Source organism: Haliotis rufescens, unplaced genomic scaffold, assembly GCF_023055435.1.
Source record: "Haliotis rufescens isolate VD_foot unplaced genomic scaffold, xgHalRufe1.0.p SCAF_104, whole genome shotgun sequence".
Classification (NCBI taxonomy): domain Eukaryota; kingdom Metazoa; phylum Mollusca; class Gastropoda; order Lepetellida; family Haliotidae; genus Haliotis; species Haliotis rufescens.
Window position 1 is genome coordinate 62622 of NW_025963785.1, and position 21217 is coordinate 83838.

The 21217-nt window shown below is 40.6% G+C and overlaps 1 protein-coding gene across 5 annotated transcripts in view; it reads right to left on the minus strand.

Moving 5' to 3' along the window:
• Positions 1-21217, minus strand: part of LOC124131626 (diacylglycerol kinase theta-like) — a 55559-nt gene that overhangs the window by 25407 nt on the left and 8935 nt on the right. For 4 of the 5 annotated variants that reach the window (XM_046495017.2, XM_046495016.2, XM_046495020.2 and 1 more), the window contains exons 3-10: positions 10806-10908; positions 10071-10159; positions 9071-9202; positions 6053-6194; positions 4180-4188; positions 2972-3088; positions 2486-2583; positions 2134-2206 (exon numbers count right to left, since the gene is read on the minus strand). In XM_046495017.2, coding sequence (XP_046350973.1) covers positions 2134-2206; positions 2486-2583; positions 2972-3088; positions 4180-4188; positions 6053-6194; positions 9071-9202; positions 10071-10159; positions 10806-10908 — 763 coding nt within the window. The remainder of the gene's footprint in view (positions 1-2133; positions 2207-2485; positions 2584-2971; positions 3089-4179; positions 4189-6052; positions 6195-9070; positions 9203-10070; positions 10160-10805; positions 10909-21217) is intronic. The other variant, XM_046495018.2, reaches the window with a different exon arrangement.

Sequence of the window (21217 nt, forward strand, 5' to 3'; positions counted from 1 at the left end):
TTGGCAATACTACAGAGCTTCAAGGGATCACTTTGGCAATACTACAGGGCTTCAAGGGGTCCCTTTGGCAATACTACAGGGCTTCAAGGGGTCAGTGAGAATACTACAAAGCCTCAAGGGGTTCTGTGAGAATACTACAGAGCTTCAAGGGGTTGCTATGACAATACTACAGAGCTTCAAGGGGTCGCTATGACAATACTATAGAGCCTCAAGGGGTCGCTATGACAATACTACAGGGCTTCAAGGTGTCACTTTGGAAAAACTACAGGGCTTCAAGGGGTCACTTTGGCAAAACTACAGGGCTTCAAGGGGTCACTTTGGCAATAATACAGAGCTTCAAGGGGCCACTGTGAAAATACTACAGGGCTTCAAGGGGTCACTTTGGCAATAATACAGAGCTTCAAGGGGTCACTGTGAAAATACTACAGAGCTTCAAGGGGTCACTGTGACAATGCTACAGAGCTTCAAGGGCTCACTTTGGCAATAATACAGTGCTTCAAGGGGTCAGTGACAATACTACAGGGCTTCAAGGGCTTGCTTTGACAATACTCCAGGGCTTCAAGGGGTCACTGTGACAATACTACAGAGCTTCAAGGGGTCACTTTGACAATACTACAGAGCTTCAAGGGGTCGCTGTGAAAATACTACAGGGCTTCAAGGGCTTGCTGTGACAATACTACAGGGCTTCAAGGGGTCACTGTGACAATACTACAGAGCTTCAAGGGGTCACTTTGGCAATAATACAGAGCTTCAAGGGGTCACAGTGACAATGTTAGAGCTTCAAGGGGTCACTTTGGCAATAATACACAGCTTCAAGGGGTCACTTTGGCAATAATACAGTGCTTCAAGGGGTCACTGAGGATACTACAGGGCTTCAAGGGGTCACTGTGACAGTACTACAGGGCTTCAAGGGGTCACTGACAATAAAATTGGGTTTCAAGGTGTCACTCTGACAATACTATATGGCTTCAAAATGTCACTGTGACAATACAACAGTGGTTCAAGGGGTCACAGTGTCAATACTACAGGGCTTCAAGGTGTCACTTTGGCAACACTACAGGGCTTCAAGCGATCACTGTAACAAGACTACAGGGCTTCGAGGGGTCACTGTGACAATACTACAGGTCTTCAAATTCACTGACAATACTACAGAGCTTCAAGGGGTCACTGACAAGACTGCAGGGCTTCAAGGGGTCACTGACAAGACTGCAGGGCTTCAAGGGGTCACTGACAAGACTACAGGGCTTTAAGGGGTCACTGACAATACTACAGGGCTTCAAGGGGTCACTTTGGCAATACTACAAGGCTTCAAGGGGTCACTGTAACAAGACTGCAGGGCTTCAAGGGGTCACTGACAAGACTGCAGGGCTTCAAGGGGTCACTGACAATACTACAGAGCTTCAAGGGGTCATTGTGGCAATACTACAAGGCTTCAAGGTGTCACTGTAACAAGACTGCAGGGCTTCAAGGGGTCACTGACAATACTACAGGGCTTCAAGGGGTCACTTTGGCAATGCTTCATGGTTTCAATGGGTCCCAGTGACAACACTACAGATCGAGCTTCAAGGGGTCACAGTGATAATACTACAGAGCTTCAAGGGGTCATTGTGACAATACTACAGGGCTTTAAGGCGTCAATGTGTCAATACTAAAGGGTTTCAAGGGGTCACTGTGAAAATACTACAGGGCTACTACTACAGCATTTGCAAGGGACATTGTGACAATACTACAACATTTGCAAGGGACTTTGTGACAATACTAGAGTGTCTGAAAGGATTATTGTGACAATACTAGAGTGTCTGCAAGGGACATTGTGACAATACTAAAGTGTCTGCAAGGGACATTGTGACAATACTAGAGTGTCTGCAAGGGACATTGTGACAATACTAGAGTGTCTGCAAGGGACTTTGGCACAATACTACAGTGTTTGCAAGAACACTGTGACAATACTACAGTCTTTGCAAGGCATATTGTGACAATACTATGGGGCTTCAAGGGGTCAATGAGCACAGAATACCCCCTCAAATACATACTGTTTCTATCTAAACAAACTAATCTATAAAAACCTAAATAAGCACATCCATTTAGTGGAGCGTCATCAACGAGGTCAACTTGTTCTAACTACCCACTTACCTGTCTCTGACGCCTCCGACACATAGTAATTTTTGGGATCATCTGATATGTGGAATGTTTTCAGAGCCGCCTCCTGCAAGTTGACATGCAACATTTTGAAGTTACAGATCAGATTCAAATTTTCCTACTTTCTTTATAATGGATGGGTGATGTAACTGCCTTTCCTTGTTGTATTTTTGTGAATCCAGTCCAGAGAGTGAAGAGCAAGGCTCAGTTATTATGGAAATTAGTAACAGGCTATTACTCATCACTTCACAGAAACATTTGACAAAAATAATTTAGCCTTTGTAAAAAATTGTACTTCTGAAATATTAAAAATATAGGGAAGTACATAACAGGACATAACTCTTACCAGGATGGCTTGAGCTGATGCGTTCCTGGGGACTGATATTGTGCGGTAGAGTCGCCTCTTTAACGAGGCGTTCCCATCAAACACTCGAATAATTTCCGCTGAAAAGAGAGAGAGAGCATATTTACCAAAATAGACCTAAAGGTATTTTCGTGAATGCTACAAAGTAGTTTGAAGTAATTTCTGGCTAAAATATAGAAATCCATGAAGATCTGGGTTAGAACTGGTCTTCAGCAACACATGTTTGAGTTAAGATGTGACCAATGGAATCGGTTTGTGAGGCTCGCTGACTCGTTGATGCATGTCACGGTATCCCAGATCGATGCTCATACTATAAATCACTGGTATGTCTGGTACAGATTTGATAACTTACAGATGGCCGTCATATAGCTGGAACATTGCTGAGTGCGGCATTACACAACAAAGAATCTGGCCAAAATATGAACACTAAGAGAAACGGAAGGAACAATATGATTATTATGTTCTTACTGTCGGAGTCTTTGTCTTTATCCTTGCTGTCTTTCTCTCGGGGAGAACGACGCTCACGCTCCTCCTCTTCATTCTTGGAGTCGCCGCTAGATGACCACTCCTCAGACACAGTTCGTACTGCAACACGGGGAGGGGAGATGAGATGAGGTGAGGTGACATGAAACATTGCAGTCAAGATTACTGCATTTATACAACGATGTGTATTGCATGCATGTTTGCTGATTATATAGCCCACTGAGATACCTAGACACTTTATCATAGATACCCCACAGTGTACAGACTATTAAATACTGTTGTCAGAACAACAGATTAGCAAATATAACCCAGATTACAATCAAGTGATGATACATCATGTATGTAAAAGATTGTTGGTTGGTTTGTTTGTTGTTTAACGCCGTACTCAGCAATATTCCAGCTATATGACGGCGGTCTGTAAATAATCGAGTCTGGACCAGACAATCCAGTGATTAATATCATGAGCATTGATCCACGCAATTGGGATCGATGACATGCATCAACCAAGTCAGCGAGCCTGACCACCCGATCCCGTAAGCCGCCTTTTACGACAAGCATAGTCGCCTTTTACGACAAGCATGGGTTGCTGAAGACCTATTCTACCCCGGATCTTCACGGGTAGTATGTAAAAGAAGATCACGGGACGTTGGGCATGGGTATTGACCGTCTCAAGTGTCTACATGCTTCCCTCACTGAAGGTGGTGCTATAACTGAGTGAGTGAGTGAGTATGGTTTTACGTCGCTTTTAGCAATATTCCAGCAATATGGCGGTGGGGGACATGTACCCATGTCTGGAATCAAACCCGGGTCTTCGGCATGATGAGCGAACGCTTTAACCTTTAGGCTACGTTGCTATAACTGGTTACCGACTGAACTGTAATTGTGCAAATGTAAAAGTCACTTAATGATGGTTGCCTATACTCGGGCCAATCAATGGTTTGCTGTCTTTGCTTTTTCATGCTGTGTCATGTTTGGGCTATTACACTAGATACAAATTTAAATTATTTTTTTTCCTTCAAAATTTTGAGTTTGACTTGTAAGGGTAATTTCTTTTTTTTGACTAATGGACATGCAGTCAACCAGGAACTCAACACATCCAGGTGAAAATAGTGATGAATATAGTAAGGGTTTGACACCCGAGTTTGAGACAATGGGGTTTGACTGTATGAATAAAGCTTTAATAATTTACTCACCAGGTAGAGCTGCAGGACAGATGAAAAGGAAACACAGAGCATTAGTAGTGGCATAAACTCATAATAACATCAGCAGGACAACAAGGATATATTTACCTATACAATAACAGTTCCAGAGCATGTGAACTGTAAAAGATTTGGTTCATGATTTATTTCCCCCAACTAATCCTTCTTTTATACATATGGTACACACAATACAATTAGTTTATGTATCTGTGTATCACAGATCAAGTTAATGACTTAAACATGGCCGACTCAAACTGACTATGACACACAGTCTCTCAGTCTTCTCTGGGGGTAGGGGTCTCATGCCAATAATCAAAAATACATGTTATTGTGCTTCAACTGCATCTTTTATGAGAATAGCCCGATATTATTTCTTGTTAAACATATTAAAGTTGTATCACCAGAAACTTCAGAAAAAATTGAGGTTGTCCCTTTTTTTTATTTACACACAAGGTATGGAATATGTTTTACAAAGCACAGTGCTTCTGCAGTAATTGGGTCAGCATTCACAATCCTGCAAACGCTATATGTGAGTGAGTGAGTGAGTTGAGTTTAACGCCGCTTTGAACAGTATTACTGTTATATCACGGCATGTCAGCTTAATGTGGGAGGAAAGCCTGAAGTGATGCAGGTCTCAGACATTTACCACTTTGGTGAGACCCATGAGCACGGGTATGGTGCTGACAAACCTAGAAACATAATCGGGGCGAACCGGGATTCGAACCCACAATCATAGGTTTCTGGCTCGCCAAAGGGACGCAACTCTGCACAGCGAATCGCGACACCTTAGACGACTGGGCCCCCTGGGCCCCCTGCTTTATGTATAATCCCAGACAGGATGTTTTTAATGAAAGAAACCTGTCAGCGTATCGGGGACGGCAAACTCGATACATGTAATGGCTGTGGACAGGATACGACTGAACCCAACATCCCTCACGTCATCAACCTGACATGGGAGGTCATTCCATTCATGCATAACATGCAAACATGTAATTTCTGGAATAGTGTGAAGTCAGGTGTAACGCTAGTCACACTGTCTACAATGTACACTGCTCAACACGGAGGAAGGAACTAAAACAATATGCCAAAAAATAAATATTGGCAACTTGAAAATAATCAAAATACCATACACTGAATAAACATTATAAGAAAAGCACTAAATTAATTACTGGAAATGCACAGCATCTGACAACCACTTGGTATACTCATCACCCGGTGTATTGCACACTGACTTCTGTTAAGGCCAAGCTTTCACAGACCTCCACCAGATTTTCACGGACAAGGATGCACGTCAACTAAACTGATTAAGGCAACATAAACAACATCCAGAGCTTCCCTTCATTTCAGTTTGATACACAACGATGTCCAATGGTTTATATTGATCAAATTGAACGAATAATGATCACACTTGCTTTACTTAAATCCAGATCATCAAGCCATGGACAGCACAGATATTTTGTTAGATCGGATTTCAAACATTTTGTGCATTTGGTTTACTTTTGGCCACAAGTTTCCCCCATTGAAAATCGGAATCAGCCTTTAAAATTCAAGCTCGTCCTCTAACCTGAGACTACTAAATTGTGCTGAGGACAAGAAAAATCCAATGATGGTAGTCCTCAGTATTTGAGGGCTATAATTCTGAACCAGTCTCACTTTTTCAATTTTGCTACCAACTGGAACTGAATACAACTGCAAGAAAATGAACAGTAATTTCTGTCTTTTTCAAGCAGTAATATCTACCAACTGTGAGGACTAGAGAGACAAATTTCTAAGGCTGTGCAATACGTGTGATTTGCATCACACATTCAGGAAGCTCTGTTGTCAAATAAGGAAACAAAATGAGATGACGACGAAAGCGGGCGCCTACTGGTTATCCTACTTAGTCCGAGGATAGTCTCCACGGGGACGTCCATTCTGGGGATGGTGAGACAGCTCGGGGGAAGCATAATGTCGCGGAGACTACCGAACTTGCACTCCGCTGGTAGGCTGCGATAACACAGGGCATGCGCCTGAAACAATACAGTACAGTCTTAGTCAAACACAATCTTAGGATCATATCTATTTCAATTTAAGATTGACATATCTTTTCCATCTTTATTGACTTTGGGCTTAGTCAATCGGTTTATGTTTGTGATGTGACACAGGTGCATGGGCACAGGCACTGTTTTTTTGTATTACAAATGTATAGTAGTATGGTACATTGACCAGTAGCATGTGAAATATACAGAAGTAGTGCACGATAGGTAGGATATGACGAGCCATCTCTAATTTCACAAATACATGTATCATGGCTTAAATATGTGAGTGAGTGAGTGAGTGAGTGAGTGAGTGAGTGAGTGAGTGAGTGAGTGAGTGAGTGAGTGAGTGAGTGAGTGAGTGAGTGAGTGAGTGAGTGAGTGAGTGAGTGAGTGAGTGAGTGAGTGTTGTCTCATGCTGGAGCAAGCAGGCTTCCAGCAGTATGATCGTGGCCACTTAACGTTTGTCTAGACCAGGCAAACCAGTGACTGAAATCATGAGCAACAATGAATGCTATCATGGCACAATGACATGGTACAATGACATGGTACAATGACATTCCACGATGACATGGTACGATGACATGGTACAATGACATGGCACAATGACATGGCACAATGACATGGCACATGGCATCGGCTGCGAATTGAGACGGGTCGATATATTAAGGAAATTAGAGAACAGAGACTGTGTTTGATTTGTAACCAGAATTTTATTGAGGACGAATATCATTTTGTGCTTATATGCAATGCTTATAGTGATTTAAGAGCTGAATACATTCCTCCTAAATATTTTACAACCCCTTCTAAAAAAAATTTAATGCTCTTATGTCATCCACTTACTTTAAAATCATATCCATACACATTCATACACATACGTATGTGTAAAATAGTGATAATTCTTTTTTCTCCCTCTCTCTGTAAATGGTTCTGTGTAATAGGCCTACGGCCTAACACTTTTTGTGAACAAAACAATTACAGACATGGCACAATGACAAGGTATAATGACAAGGTACAATGACATGGCACAATGACATGGCACAATGACAAGGTACAATGACAAGGTACAATGACAAGGTACAATGACATGGTACAATGACATGGTACAATGACATGGTACAATGACATGCCATCAGCCAAGTCAAGCAGCCTAACCATCCAATACAAATTACAGTTGACTCTTTGGACAAACATGAAGTACTGGGCTCCTATTGTGATCCGGAATCCCATGGAGTAAAACTTACACTGACAAAATCATACCATGCCTCATCTAACAGTGAAGACACACCCCCATTTCACATCTAGTGTCAATACAGACTGCAGTATAGCATCATCTAACACTGATTTCAGTATGTCATTTCCACACTTGTTCAAAACCTCATATAGCATGATGGATCAAACAGTTCTGAAAGACTGTGCCGGTTATTTGGTATCAAATCAAGCTCATCTTAGTTGCGTAAGTCACAGTTCATTAGGGTCTCTATATCAGATAAATCACGCCGAGAAAAAGGCACCACGACAGACTCTTGACGTGCCCAACCCCCTTGTCTATTCACTCAGCTGTCATTGCAAGCGCCTGTTTCAGCACAGTAGACAAGCTAGTGCTCAGTAGAGCACATTTACATAATTTTATGTGGCCTCGCCTCTCCCTAGCATGTGAGCGCAAGCTACTGACCAAAGACACTTGCATGAAAAAAAATAATCAATAAATGGTACAAATTTAGCTCAGCAGAAGGGAGGTAACTCTGTGCAAGCAAGGCGTAAAATCAATATGTTATCAGCGAGGTCAATGACAGTGACAGCCCTCGCTGTGGGGGCTCAGTAATCTGGGCTATTGAATCGGCTGGCTTGGAGAGGGATTAAAACTTCTCCATCTCTTGGCGAACCGAGCCCCTATCTTCCAACTCCTCCCATCTACTACATGCACATTCACAGGTTAGGAATAGAAGGCTAAGCCATACAACCCTGGTTACAGGCAAAATGGATTTCAAATTGATCACTTAATAAGCTTTGACAACTGGTGTAGAGCTAGACTAAGACATGACTTGATATGTTTGACCATACCTTGGAAACATACTGTGCTTAACATGCAAGAAATTAAAAAGAAGATTAGAATATTCTGCCTATTTGTCTTGTGGTTGTCATAAGGATGTTGGTGTAGAATATCTGTCAATCTTATGATACACATACAGGGAATATGGAAAAACGATATTTGTCAGCTTGCCATGGTTTGTCAATCTGTTAATAACATTCCAGCTATTTGACAGCAGTCTTGGAGTCTGGACCAGACAATCCAGTAATTGACATCACGAGCAACGAGCCACGCAGTTAGATACGATGACATGCAATCAACCAAGTCACCGATTCTAACCACCCATCAATTTACACCTCTTACAACAAGAATAGGTTTGCTGCGGACCTATATTCTTACCTAGAACCCCCACGATGTGTGTGTGTGGTGTGTGGTGTGTGGTGTGTGGTGTGTGTGTGTGTGTGTGTGTGTGTGTGTGTGTGTGTGTGTGTCCGTGTGTGTCCTGCACCATGACCGTGGAATATATTTATTTTATTACAAATAATAATCTAGAAATACATATAAGAGCAATTCTAGCCAGCTCAAGCTAGCTCTATTCTGTAATCAGCATTGGGAATTTCTTTTTTATTGGTAGAGTCAAGAAGGATATTGTGTAATATAAGATTTCAGAGACTAAATGTTAGTGTTAGTGTTAGTGTGTGTGTGACCGACCAGTCCTTGTTTTAGCCCTTTAATGCCAAGCACCAGACAGGGTAACAACAAGTACCATCTGTTAACGTCTTTTGGTGTATGGAACACAGAGGGAATATGGAAGTTGTGAAGAAACTTGTCCACTTACCGTGACTCCACACCATTCGCACCTCATGCCAGCAAGACACTCTGAAGACCAGCAGGTTTTCTTGCATGCTACACACTTGGAGTTGGGGGGCAAGTTCCCCTCCCTCCAGTGGTGGAAGTGGACCACGGTGCCCTGCCACACAAAACAAAACATAACATAACATGTCATACAAATAACGTCAAGACTAAAATACTCAAACCAGTACCACAGAACAGGCTAGAATGAGGCATCATTCTTAAAAACTGGAAAAGTGGATTTTTTCAGATTCAACACCAGGAGGACATTCTCAAGAATTTGATCTTGATACTGGCAGTCAAGGTCATCCACTAACTTCCATCAATATTTTAGCAGGTGACTTCAGAAACAGGGTTCATACAGTGCAAAAAAAAGGTTTAAAGTCAAAAATGGGTCTTCAGCATTTTGAGTGAATTGTGACTGTTTAACCACAAGACCTCACTTCACCATAATATATGGACAATTATTTCCAATTTGTCAAAAAGAAAAATGTATGAAATAACGATTAGGTGAGGTGGGGTGAAATGGGGGTTTAAAGACAAGTTCAAGATTACTGCACTTCTATAGCGATGTGCATGTGTGTGGCGGTTTTTAATAGTCTAACCTATGCCAGTTTTATATAGCTAGCCCACTGAAATACCATACCATATCGTTCATGATGCAGCTGAACATGGATACGAAAACTCAGACACATTATATGGACTCTGAACCAACCAGTCCTTGTTTTATCCCCTTAAATGCCAGGCTTAATGCCAGCACCAGGCAGGGTAACAACAAGTATCATCCTTTAATGTCATTTGGTATGACATGGCCATGGGATCAAACCACTGACCTTCTGCTCTCAAGGCAGATGCTCTATCGACTACACCACAGAGGCGATAGAAACCAGAATAAACTAAAATAAACATTAATGTATCAAAGTGTTTATCACCTCACATCGCGATTGTGGGACTGGGACCATAGGCCAGCCTGACAGCACTCTCACCTTATCTCTCTGTGGCAGATATGTGGCACATTCCTTGCAGTCACTAACAACAAAGTCCTGACAATCCAGATGGGCATAATACTCACAGACTGAAACACAAACACAGAGGACATGGAGTCACACTGGACACAATGTTGGTTTATGCAGCAGTGGTAAAAACAAACCGTTTTAGTTCACTAGTCCTAACATATAACATATAGCAAAACCCCTTAAAAATGGCAGATTTCTACTGTCTTAATGACACTGTAACTATTGGGCAGTTTGGCAAGGACTACAGCACTCATGGCAATTTCTAATGCTGTGCAGGAGCAGATTTGTTTGTTGTTTTACACCAGTCAGCAATATTTCAGCTATATCACAGCAGGCTCTAACAATCAAGTCTCAGCCACTCACACCAGTGATGATATTTTAAGTAATGTCCCATACCACTGGGTGAGTGAGTGAGTGAGCTAATATTTAATGTCACATTGGCAATGTTTCACATGGGGTATATTGTGACGAGCCCATACCATTGGGAATCGTGTTACAATGACAACCAAGTCACTAAGCCTGCCCACCCAGTTCAATTTCGTTGTCTCATTCTACCTGAATGCTGGGCACCTATTGAAACCCACGGGTTGAGGCGAGCCAGGTGACAAATTGTGCATTATTCACTGCATCAGAAATCATGTAAGTGCGATGCATGTATTTGGTCAGCAAAATAAAGATCTGACAAGAGCAGATTAAGATACTTACTTTCACAGCGTATCGCAAGACTGTCTTCTAATCGTTTTCGACAGACGTTGCAAAATTTTCGTTTGAAATGTCCGGGCTCCGACCAGCAGTGAGCAACCGGGTTCTGAAACAAAAAAATCCAAAAATATAGAAACACATCTGATCTAAACATATTTCTGAGGCACACGAAGCATATGCACAAAGTTGATTAACCATAGTCAAAGATCACATGACACAATTTTGCACTTGGTATGTTGAAGTTAGTCAAGATTATTAACCAGCGGAAGAAACTAACAGTTTTAGTCTACTAGTCCTTATAATGATAACATATAGCAAATCCCTTAATAATGGCAAATTTCTACTAGTCCTTATGATACCTTAACAATTGGGCAGTTTGGCAAGGACCACAGCACTAGTGCCAATTTCTATCGTTGTTAACAGTCAGTTAACAGCTATCCAAGGGTGCTGTTGTACAAAGAGAGCTAAGCAATAAGGTGATCGTAACTCACACACCCTAACATAGACTTACGACAGTCATAACGATGAGGTTGTTTTGTACAACGGCACTCTCTATATATATATATATATATACACCGGTATATATATCCACTATCCTGACAGTACACTGTACACATGGAGGGCATTTCTCCGATTGTTGAAAGACATCATAATGTGCCATCTATCACTAGGTGCTGAAACATATTCAGTGTGATAAATATTGAGTGAGTTGGGTTTGATGCCACTTTGAACATTTTGTTGTTGGAGTCCCAAGTCCAAAGACATGCAAGTTGTGTGATGACAAAAGCTCTGATTAAGCCCATATTGAGCAAGGATCAAAATCACTGGGATTGCAACCCAATGGATCCTGGTAGAACTAAGGGACACAATTCATTGCAGCAGCCTAGATCATTAAATGTTATAACCGTTCTGGTGTAATTCTCTGGAGCCCCTACTGAGCTAAGCCGAGACAGGCATGGTCAATGGTCCTGCTCTGCATGTCTGAGACCAGTGAAAATCAGGACATGCTTGAGAGACTAGTTGAACATGACCAAGGTGTTATACTGGTAAATAACAATAAATAAAATAGCAAAAAAATCAAATGATATTTAATTTTGAAACACAAACACACATACTTGGACAGTGATCATGAAACAAAACAGTAACCATGGCAACATGTCTTGAAACGATGTTACCAGATTCTTGTGTTTATGCATGTCACTCTCGTTTTTATCATCCCTTTACAAATACATTCAAACAAATAGAACTGATAAAAACAAATTCATCATTGATGAAAGTTCGAGACAACTAAAAATTCTAAACTATACCCTAAACAGTGAACAATTAGTCACTGTGGAAGCTAAAATTTTTGTTTGTTGTTTAACATCGCACTCAGCATGCTCAGCAATATTCCAGCTATATGACGCCAGTCTGTAAATAATCAAGTCTGGACCAGACAATCTAGTGATTGACATCATGAGCATGAATCCATGGAATTGAGATATGGTTACATGCATCAACCAAGTCAGCTAGCCTGACCACCTGATCCCGTTAGTCGCCTTTCATGGCAAGCATGGGATGCTGAAGACTTATTCTACCCCGGATCTTCACGGGTCGTGGAAGCTAAAATAAACAGATGTTCTCAAATACTGTCAACTAGCATTGAAGCATGAAGTGTTAGTATTACATTTAAAATGAGAAGCAATCAAATCATGCAACAGTTCTGAATGTTCCCAAACAATAGCGAACTTCAGTATATGCAACAACCTTTTGAGTTCCCTAATCTGAATCTGACAACATTTCCAGTAGGTGTAAGTCTTAATAGAGTTTTATTGGTTAGTTTATGAGATAAAAGAAATAAGACTACACCCAGGTTTCAACAAGTGGCTGAACACTTGATGAGAAAATGATATGCACTTTTAGTCTGATGACGCCTTTTCTGGTTTTGGAAGATTAAGGTAACTTATAACATAGTTATGTAAACTTTTCGTTGTGATGAAGTCTAATGCTGTTTGTGAATGCATCTGTAATTGCATGAAGAACAATGCATTCTGGTATAAACAAGTCAGTCATCTGATGTAATCCAAATCATTAATCACTGCAGTCAAAAGTCCAAGACAAACATCCAAAGGTGCCGACCTTGTTGTGACCTTGACCTTCAAAAGATTGTCATTGGATGTTGTATGACATGATTAAATGAGGATAGGAATTGGTACATGATCCTGCCTGACTAGATTGCAATGCATTTGAAATTGACTAATCTAACCATGTTTAACAATTAATGGTACTGACTGATCTTTACCAAAACCGATCCAAAGTATGATTCCATGCTGGTGGAGGTACAACTTAGTTTTGGACAATAACACTATCAAACGTGGATGTTTTAAGTGTTCACAATGTCTAGTGTCTAGAATGGTCTCAATGTCATTTGTATGTATTCATCACATATCCAGAGTCCAGCATGGTCAGTATGTGTCACTCTATATGCAGTGTCCAGCATGGTGGGAATGTGTCACTCTATATGCAGTGTCCAGCATGGTGGGTATGTGTCACTCTATATGCAGTGTCCAGCATGTGTCACTGTATATGCAGTGTCCAGCACGTGTCACTCTATATGCAATGTCCAGCATGGTGGGTATGCGTCACTCTATATGCAGTGTCGAGCATGGTGGGTATGTGTCACTCTATATGCAGTGTCCAGCATGGTGGGTATGTGTCACTCTATAAGCAGTGTCCAGCATGGTGGGTATGTGTCACTCTATATGCAGTGTCCAGCATGTGTCACTCTATATGCAATGTCCAGCATGGTGGGTATGTGTCACTCTATATGCAGTGTCCAGCATGGTGGGTATGTATCACTCTATATGCAGTGTCCAGCATGGTGGGTATGTGTCACTCTATATGCAGTGTCCAGCATGGTGGGTATGTGTCACTCTATATGCAGTGTCCAGCATGGTGGGTATGTGTCACTCTATATGCAGTGTCCAGCATGGTGGGTATGTGTCACTCTATATGCAGTGTCCAGCATGGTGGGTATGTGTCACTCTATATGCAGTGTCCAGCATGTGTCACTCTATATGCAGTGTCCAGCATGGAGGGTATGTGTCACCCTGTATGCAGTGTCCAGCATGGTGGGTATGTGTCACTCTATATGCAGTGTCCAGCATGGTGGGTATGTGTCACTCTATATGCAGTGTCCAGCATGGTGGGTATGTGTCACTCTATATGCAGTGTCCAGCATGGTCGGTATGAATTCACCCTGTATGCAGTGTCCAGCATGGTCGGTATGAATTCACCCTGTATGCAGTGTCCAGCATGGAGGGTATGTGTCACTCTATAAGCAGTGTCCAGCATGATGGGTATGTGTCACTCTATATGCAATGTCCAGCATGGTGGGAATGTGTCACTCTATATGCAGTGTCCAGCATGGTGGGTATGTGTCACTCTATATGCAGTGTCCAGCATGGTGGGTATGTGTCACTCTATATGCAGTGTCCAGCATGGTGGGTATGTGTCACTCTATAAGCAGTGTCCAGCCTGGTCTGTATGAATTCACCCTGTATGCAGTGTCCAGCATGGTCGGTATGAATTCACCCTGTATGCAGTGTCTGGAGTGGCCACAAAGTTTAACTATAGTCTACACCACTGCCGAATGGCCAACCCTGCAGGGCTGAGGGGTCGTCAGGTCACCAAGGTGGTCTCGGCACTCATCAGCCAGGCAGTATCTAGCATGGACTAGTACAATCCTCACACAGAAAATCAATACCCCAGCAGAGAATAACATCAATATCATTTTACAATGAAAATATTTAGCCTGAACAGTTGTCAGTTGAAAGTAATGCTGCTTCGACAACACGACAACATCAGTGATCCCCACTGAGACAACATCCTTACACTTCATGGGGTTGCATTTTAACAAGCCACTTATCACTTGTATATAGATTATCTGTATGGAAACACATGATCTCTCATGTCACAGTCACATACACATGGTCCTTGCTCTAACTTACCAAACAGATGAAATTTAGAAAATGCTGCTGTTCTGTACTGTATATTTAGTGTTATTTGGCTGCATGAATGGAAGCTACCCAAAATATCAGTGACCACATATATAATGCTGTAATGGAGTCATCTTCATCTACATATTTTGCTTGAATGTATATTTAATATACTAAGCATAATAGCTCTTTTCTCTTTCTTTGGTCCTGTTATCAGTGAAGAACAATGTTTCTTTGAAAAACCAATTAATTATTGTTATAATTAATTGCAATGAACAGAGGATATTCTAATTTTGGAATATTTACAAACTTTGGTCTGTGAAATACAATGTTGGGACAACCTCATACCAAATCGTACACTGCAATTTCACACTGCATTTCATGAATGTTGATTCTTATAAATGATACTATCCTCTGAATTGTATTCGATTTCAAGGTTGCAGTTAATAAATACTTATATGAAATATTGGACAGTCTCTACCTCAAGTGACAACAAATTCATAAACTTTTCAAATGGAGAGGAAATGTACTCTAAATAAGAGTCATCAGCAGATGACATATTCCCCTGGTCTGGTGCTATCAGGAAATGGAGTTTGGCTACTAAATCCCCACTTTTGGTTCATTGCCATTGGATACCTTCAGTTCAGTAGAGAAAAATATAATGCTGTTCAGTATTTTTCAATATCCTTAGTCGTCAAAAGGCACCAGTTCACCATTAGACTGATCTGCATAGCAAGTTTCCTCCAAAAATATTCAACAGTTTTGGAGTTCTGTACTGGAAACAAGTACCCCCATTTTCAGTCTTGTCGTCATGCGACAAAAAATAATTGCATAAAAGTTCCAAATTCACAAAAGGCATCAGTTCACCACTACACTGATCTATATAGAAAGTTTCAACAAGAAATATTTAATGGTTTTGGAGTTCTGCATCCGGACGCCTGAGGGACGGACATACTGATCGCCACATGCCCTGTTTTACAAACCGGGGGGATAAATAGCAACTCATTTTCTATGAACCATAATGTCTTCATGGAAAGGGGCTTGATGCAGTTTCTGGAAATAGTACAAAGGATGCAAAGCAGCCATTGACAAATTTGGCTGGAATGGTTCTTCATATATACCCTGTTAATAAAAGTACAACTGTACCATGTATGTACCGAGTATGTACCATGTATGTACCGTGCAAGTACCATGGATGTACCGTGCAAGTACCATGGATGTACCATGGTAGTAACAGTCCCTCCAATACGCAATTCCCAGGGTCTGGACAAACAGGATATGCTCCCATTCCTAATAGGAAGCCACAAAATCGGTGGTAAACAAAGTAATGTAATCCTAATTGTAGGCCAAAACCTAGGAACAGTCTGCTACAGGTCCTTCTGGGTGCAGTCATATGACATGATGTGGACGATACGAACAATAACATAGGTGTTTGAACTCCATAGTAGTCGGCAGGCTTCCATCAAGTCGTTGCCAGACTTCACTGGCGGTCAACAACAGTCACCTCATTTCTACATCTAGGACCTCAATCATTCCAGGGGACTCGGTGCAGTAGACAGAAGATGCTTGTAAAGCGTGCAACCAATTGGTAATGAGATGATAATATCAGTGTCACGGAGTACATTTGTGAGATTTGGAATGTATACCAGACATGTCAGATATCACACTCTCGGTCACCTATTACTGTATTATCTAACCTGTCTTTTCTCACCGCAATCATATGAAGTGTAAGTCACTGACATTTGTGCATTGCCTGGTCAGCAAGTCAGAACCTTTACAGCTATCCAGGCACAATGAGCTAAAGCAAACTTGTCTTGAATTTCACAATAATGCTTTGGCCAGACCAATTCAATAACAGCTTCATGTTTTTTTTATTACAGATCTGTCTCCTGTCATCAACAGAGCATTGTTAAACGGACCATTGTTAATATATGCAGGAATAGCTGAGTGTGTGATATCTCAATTGTCTGGTATTATAGTGGTATCCCAAATCTCATAAATGAACTCTGTCACATTGATATTATCATCTCATTACACACATTACAAGCATCTCTTTGCCAGTCTAATATGACCACTGCACCAAGTCACAGACATAGAAATTAAGTGACATTTGTTGACCACCTTAAACTCACTGTTAAACAGACTACACCCTTTGTAATTTGCAGCATTAACTAACAACTGCGATTGGTTTTTTCGACAGACCCATAGTCAATTGAAACACCAGTAACTTGTGGCAATATGAGTTGTGACAGCTGTATAACAAGCATTATTAGTTTTTCTTAAATCAGTCTAATTTCTCAATTAAACATTATCTATTTGAGATGGGAGAGGAAGGATTATATTACAGCTGACTAAACGGAAAATTAAGATAGCCTACTGGGCTAACTATGATTTCTTTTCAGTAGTCAGAAAGAAAAGAAGGTACTGTATTCGACGCAATAAGCGCCCCGCTCTAATAAGTGCCCATGGCGATATTTGCTAATTTATTGGTTAGTGAACAATCCCAATCAGCACCCCTTCCGATTGATCAATGTACACAAAACTTATTTATTCGTGTATAATACGCACTCATGTGTTATATCACCCTTAATTATGGGCAATTAAATTCTTGAAAAATATATCTGTTGTATGTAAACACTTCAGGCTATTAGCATAAACCACGAAATTTACGATCTTTCAACTCAAAATAATATTCTAATAAGCGCCCCCTATTTCTAATTTTGAGAGAGCCCTGGGCACTTAATACGTTGAATACGGTAGATGCTTGTTATTGAAGACGTCTGACCTAGACGTAGACACCAATGGTCCATGGTATGAGCAACGATCTGTTCATCAGTACAAACAGAATGTCCAGCACCAGTCATGTTAGACTTTCATATCACGCTGACCTACTTCTTGTGTGCATTATTCATCACACTGCAAACAGCATAGCCCCTGGACAGCATGACTAACATTACTACAACATATACAGTGTATATGTATATGCCACGTATGTGACATTGTCTTCAGAAATGTGCAGATTGGTGTCATCACCATTTCTACAACACCAATCAGTGAAGTAGGAAATCATAATGCCCTGGTGACTACAGAGCTCTAGATAACGTTTTGAGCAATTGAGTTTTTACTCTAGGGTTTCTATTTTAATTGGGTAATTACATTTTTCATTGGGTTACCAATATTTGTTCACTCATCTATTCATCACTTTATTGGGTTTTTCCCCCAAATTAGTGAACATTTTAAGATTTAAAAAAAATATGGAATAATGTTTTAGATGTATATAAATGGTCAAAACATCTGTGTTGATTCGGAAAGTAAATTAGCTCGTTATTGTGTTTAGTAAATCAGCTCCCTTGTACGTATGCTGATAAAACTTTTGGGTATTTATGCATGCTGTTTTTATGCATTTAATTCATGCGTTTCTGTACGCAAGTTAATTGAAAGTAATTGGGTTTTGAATATTTTGGGGGGGTATTTTACACAAATACGCTGCTTATCTGTTGCTCTGTAACTAGATATTGAACTTGCTGCTCTTTTCACAAATGTTTGTGGAATCAGTCCCAAGGCAAACATGGACAGATATGACATCAATATGGTTGCATATTGTTTTCAAATTTTGTGTATTCGACCATTACTATTCAAGCTGCAGGTTAACTTTCTTTTGGGCCTATGAATGTTTGGAAGTGGTAGCTAAGTCTCCGACAGATGGATCTCAATTGACATAAGTAATTTCATATACCCTATTCGACGTAATAAGCGCACCGCTCTCATAAGCGCTCATGCTATATTTGCTAATATATTTGCTAGTGAACAATCGCAATTAGCACCCTTCTGATTGATCTATGTACACAAGACTTATTTATTCGTGTATAATACTCACTCGTGTGTCATATCCAACCTTAATTTCGGGCAATTAAATTCTGGAAAAATGTATCTGTCGTGTATAATACACGCAGACTTTTCTTTTGTATCATTTCAGGCTGTCGGCATAAACCACGAAATTTACAATCTTTCAACTCTTTCACAAATGTTTTATTCTAATAAGAGTCCCCTATTTCCAATTTTGAGGGCACCCTGGGTGCTTATTATATGAATATGGTGTATTATGGGACATGGGTGGCCCTGTCATCTAATGCACCACACACGCTATCCAGAGTTTCATCTATTCGGCATGCCAGAAACCTATAATTGTGTGTTAGAATCCCAGTTCGCCGTAATGTCGTTTCTGGGTCTGCCAGTACCATACTCAAACTCATGGATTTCACAGAAGTGTTAAACTTCAAAGACCTGCATCACTTAGGTCTTTATTCCCACTTCAAACTGACATGCCATGACACACTGTAAATCTGGAAATTAATGCGTCTCCAAATTAATACAATTGCTGACCCCTAGCCAAAAATGTGACTCAATATCAATGCGACTCCCCCCACCCCATCCCCAGTGCAATGATACATATCAATCAAACAGCAAATAGCACGGCTTATTAGCACTGAGTAGAGCACTTCTGTAAAAACAACAAACAGTGTTTTCCTAAAAACAATGCACATCTCATCTATATGTTTACTCTGTTGACTGTTGACTCTGAAGTTCAAAGGCAATACAAAATTGAAGCAACAGGTCTCTGATTGGTATGCGGAGAAGGTGTCAACAAGCTTGACACAAGTGGGTAGATTACTCTTGACCCCAGCAATGATAACTCAAGGAATGCCTATTGTACAATTCCTTTTCTTTGAATGACATTGTTACATACTTCTTACTACTGCTGCTCAATAAACCGTGTTTGTTTTTATATTTATATTCAAGTTAGTATTTCCGCTATCCAAAGTGTGCTGTGAGGCTGTCTTATTGTTGATAGTCATTTTGGAGACATAAATGCAAAGTTAATTTATGCAAGTAAAGACAACTTGTATTTTTCGCACTTAATTCACGCCTACGTCAATTTCAAGATTTACAGTAGTTGAAATACTGTGCATTGAACCGAACACATTCACTAACACATATTACAGGTTTTATCATATGCACTCTCCTTCCTTAACAGAGGTTACATATAAACATGAACTTATCTGTTAATTTGTTTCCCATTTTCATAATGTAGAGTGAGTAAGGGGGGGCATTATTGATGGCATGCGGACATCAAGGCTACACTTTCCCCAAAATAAGGTTTGTTCTCTGTCGGGATATATCACAACCTTGCTCAAGCTCTTGAAAAACACTTAAGACATTAAATACACATCACCCTTGAGATGTGTCATGAGCAGTTTAACAGTAGCACAATTAGGTGACAGCTGACCTCCCCAATATCTACTGATATTCAAGTTGGGCCATTGTTGATTCAGATTCAAAGAAATAGACATGAAATACTTGCCTAAATCAATATGACTTTAAACCCAAAAGTCTTTTCATTAGTGAATGACCTTGAGTTGACCTTAATATTTGTCACAACTATAATATGCGACAGGTGTTGACAATTATTCACAGTTTTTCTTTGCTGCCTGATAAATTGACAGTTTTCTTATGAGAATAAACTGAGAAATATTACAGTTATCGAAGACTTCTAGAGAACTTAAAATCTTGTCCTTCATGGGAGTGCCTCCCAACTACTTTAAGTCATGAAATCAATGCAAGCATGAATTAATGCAATAAATGTGAGTGTCCCTTGCTCGCATAAATTAATAAAGGGACACCTTTTTATCTGGACATATTGAGAGTATAACGTCATGTCAAGTTCACTGCATGTACTGGGGCTGCAATAAACAATGCAGCTGAGCTCTAGATATAGACAATGCTTCTCACTGAGTTCCTTGTCATGTGTGGTCAGTTTGATACACAAGTTCATGAAGCCTGTTTGTTCTCAACTGATAATTATGATAATGAAACTTGTTGTTTGGTTCATTACACCACTCTCTGTGTGAGGCCATGTCAAGCTGTGTTAGACCTTTCACGCTGCATATTAAGGAAGGTTAGAAGAAGAGTTGTAGCAATAGTTATTTGTAACTCACACCATAATGAATGTGCCTGTACAAGAAGCCTACAAGGTAGCGGCAAATTTATTCATTCAGTGCATGTTTCTCGCCTCAATTAGTGATATTCCAGCTGTATCACAGCAGCGTGTAAATAACCGAGCCTTGTCCTGGCAATCCAGTGGTTGATAGCAGGAGCAATGATCCATGACATCAAGGTATGATGACACAATCAGCAAGGTCACTAATTGTTTCACCTAATCTTATTAAGTGGCTCTTACGATTGATTTGTTTGTTGTTTGTTTGTTGTTTTATGCTGCACTCAGCAATATCCCAGTCTGTAAATAATCAAGTCTGGACCAGACAATCCAGTGATTGACATCATGATCATCGATCTACGCAATTGGGATACAATGACATGCATCCACCAAGTCAGCGAGTCTGACCACCCGATCCCGTTAGTCGCCTCTTACGACAAGCA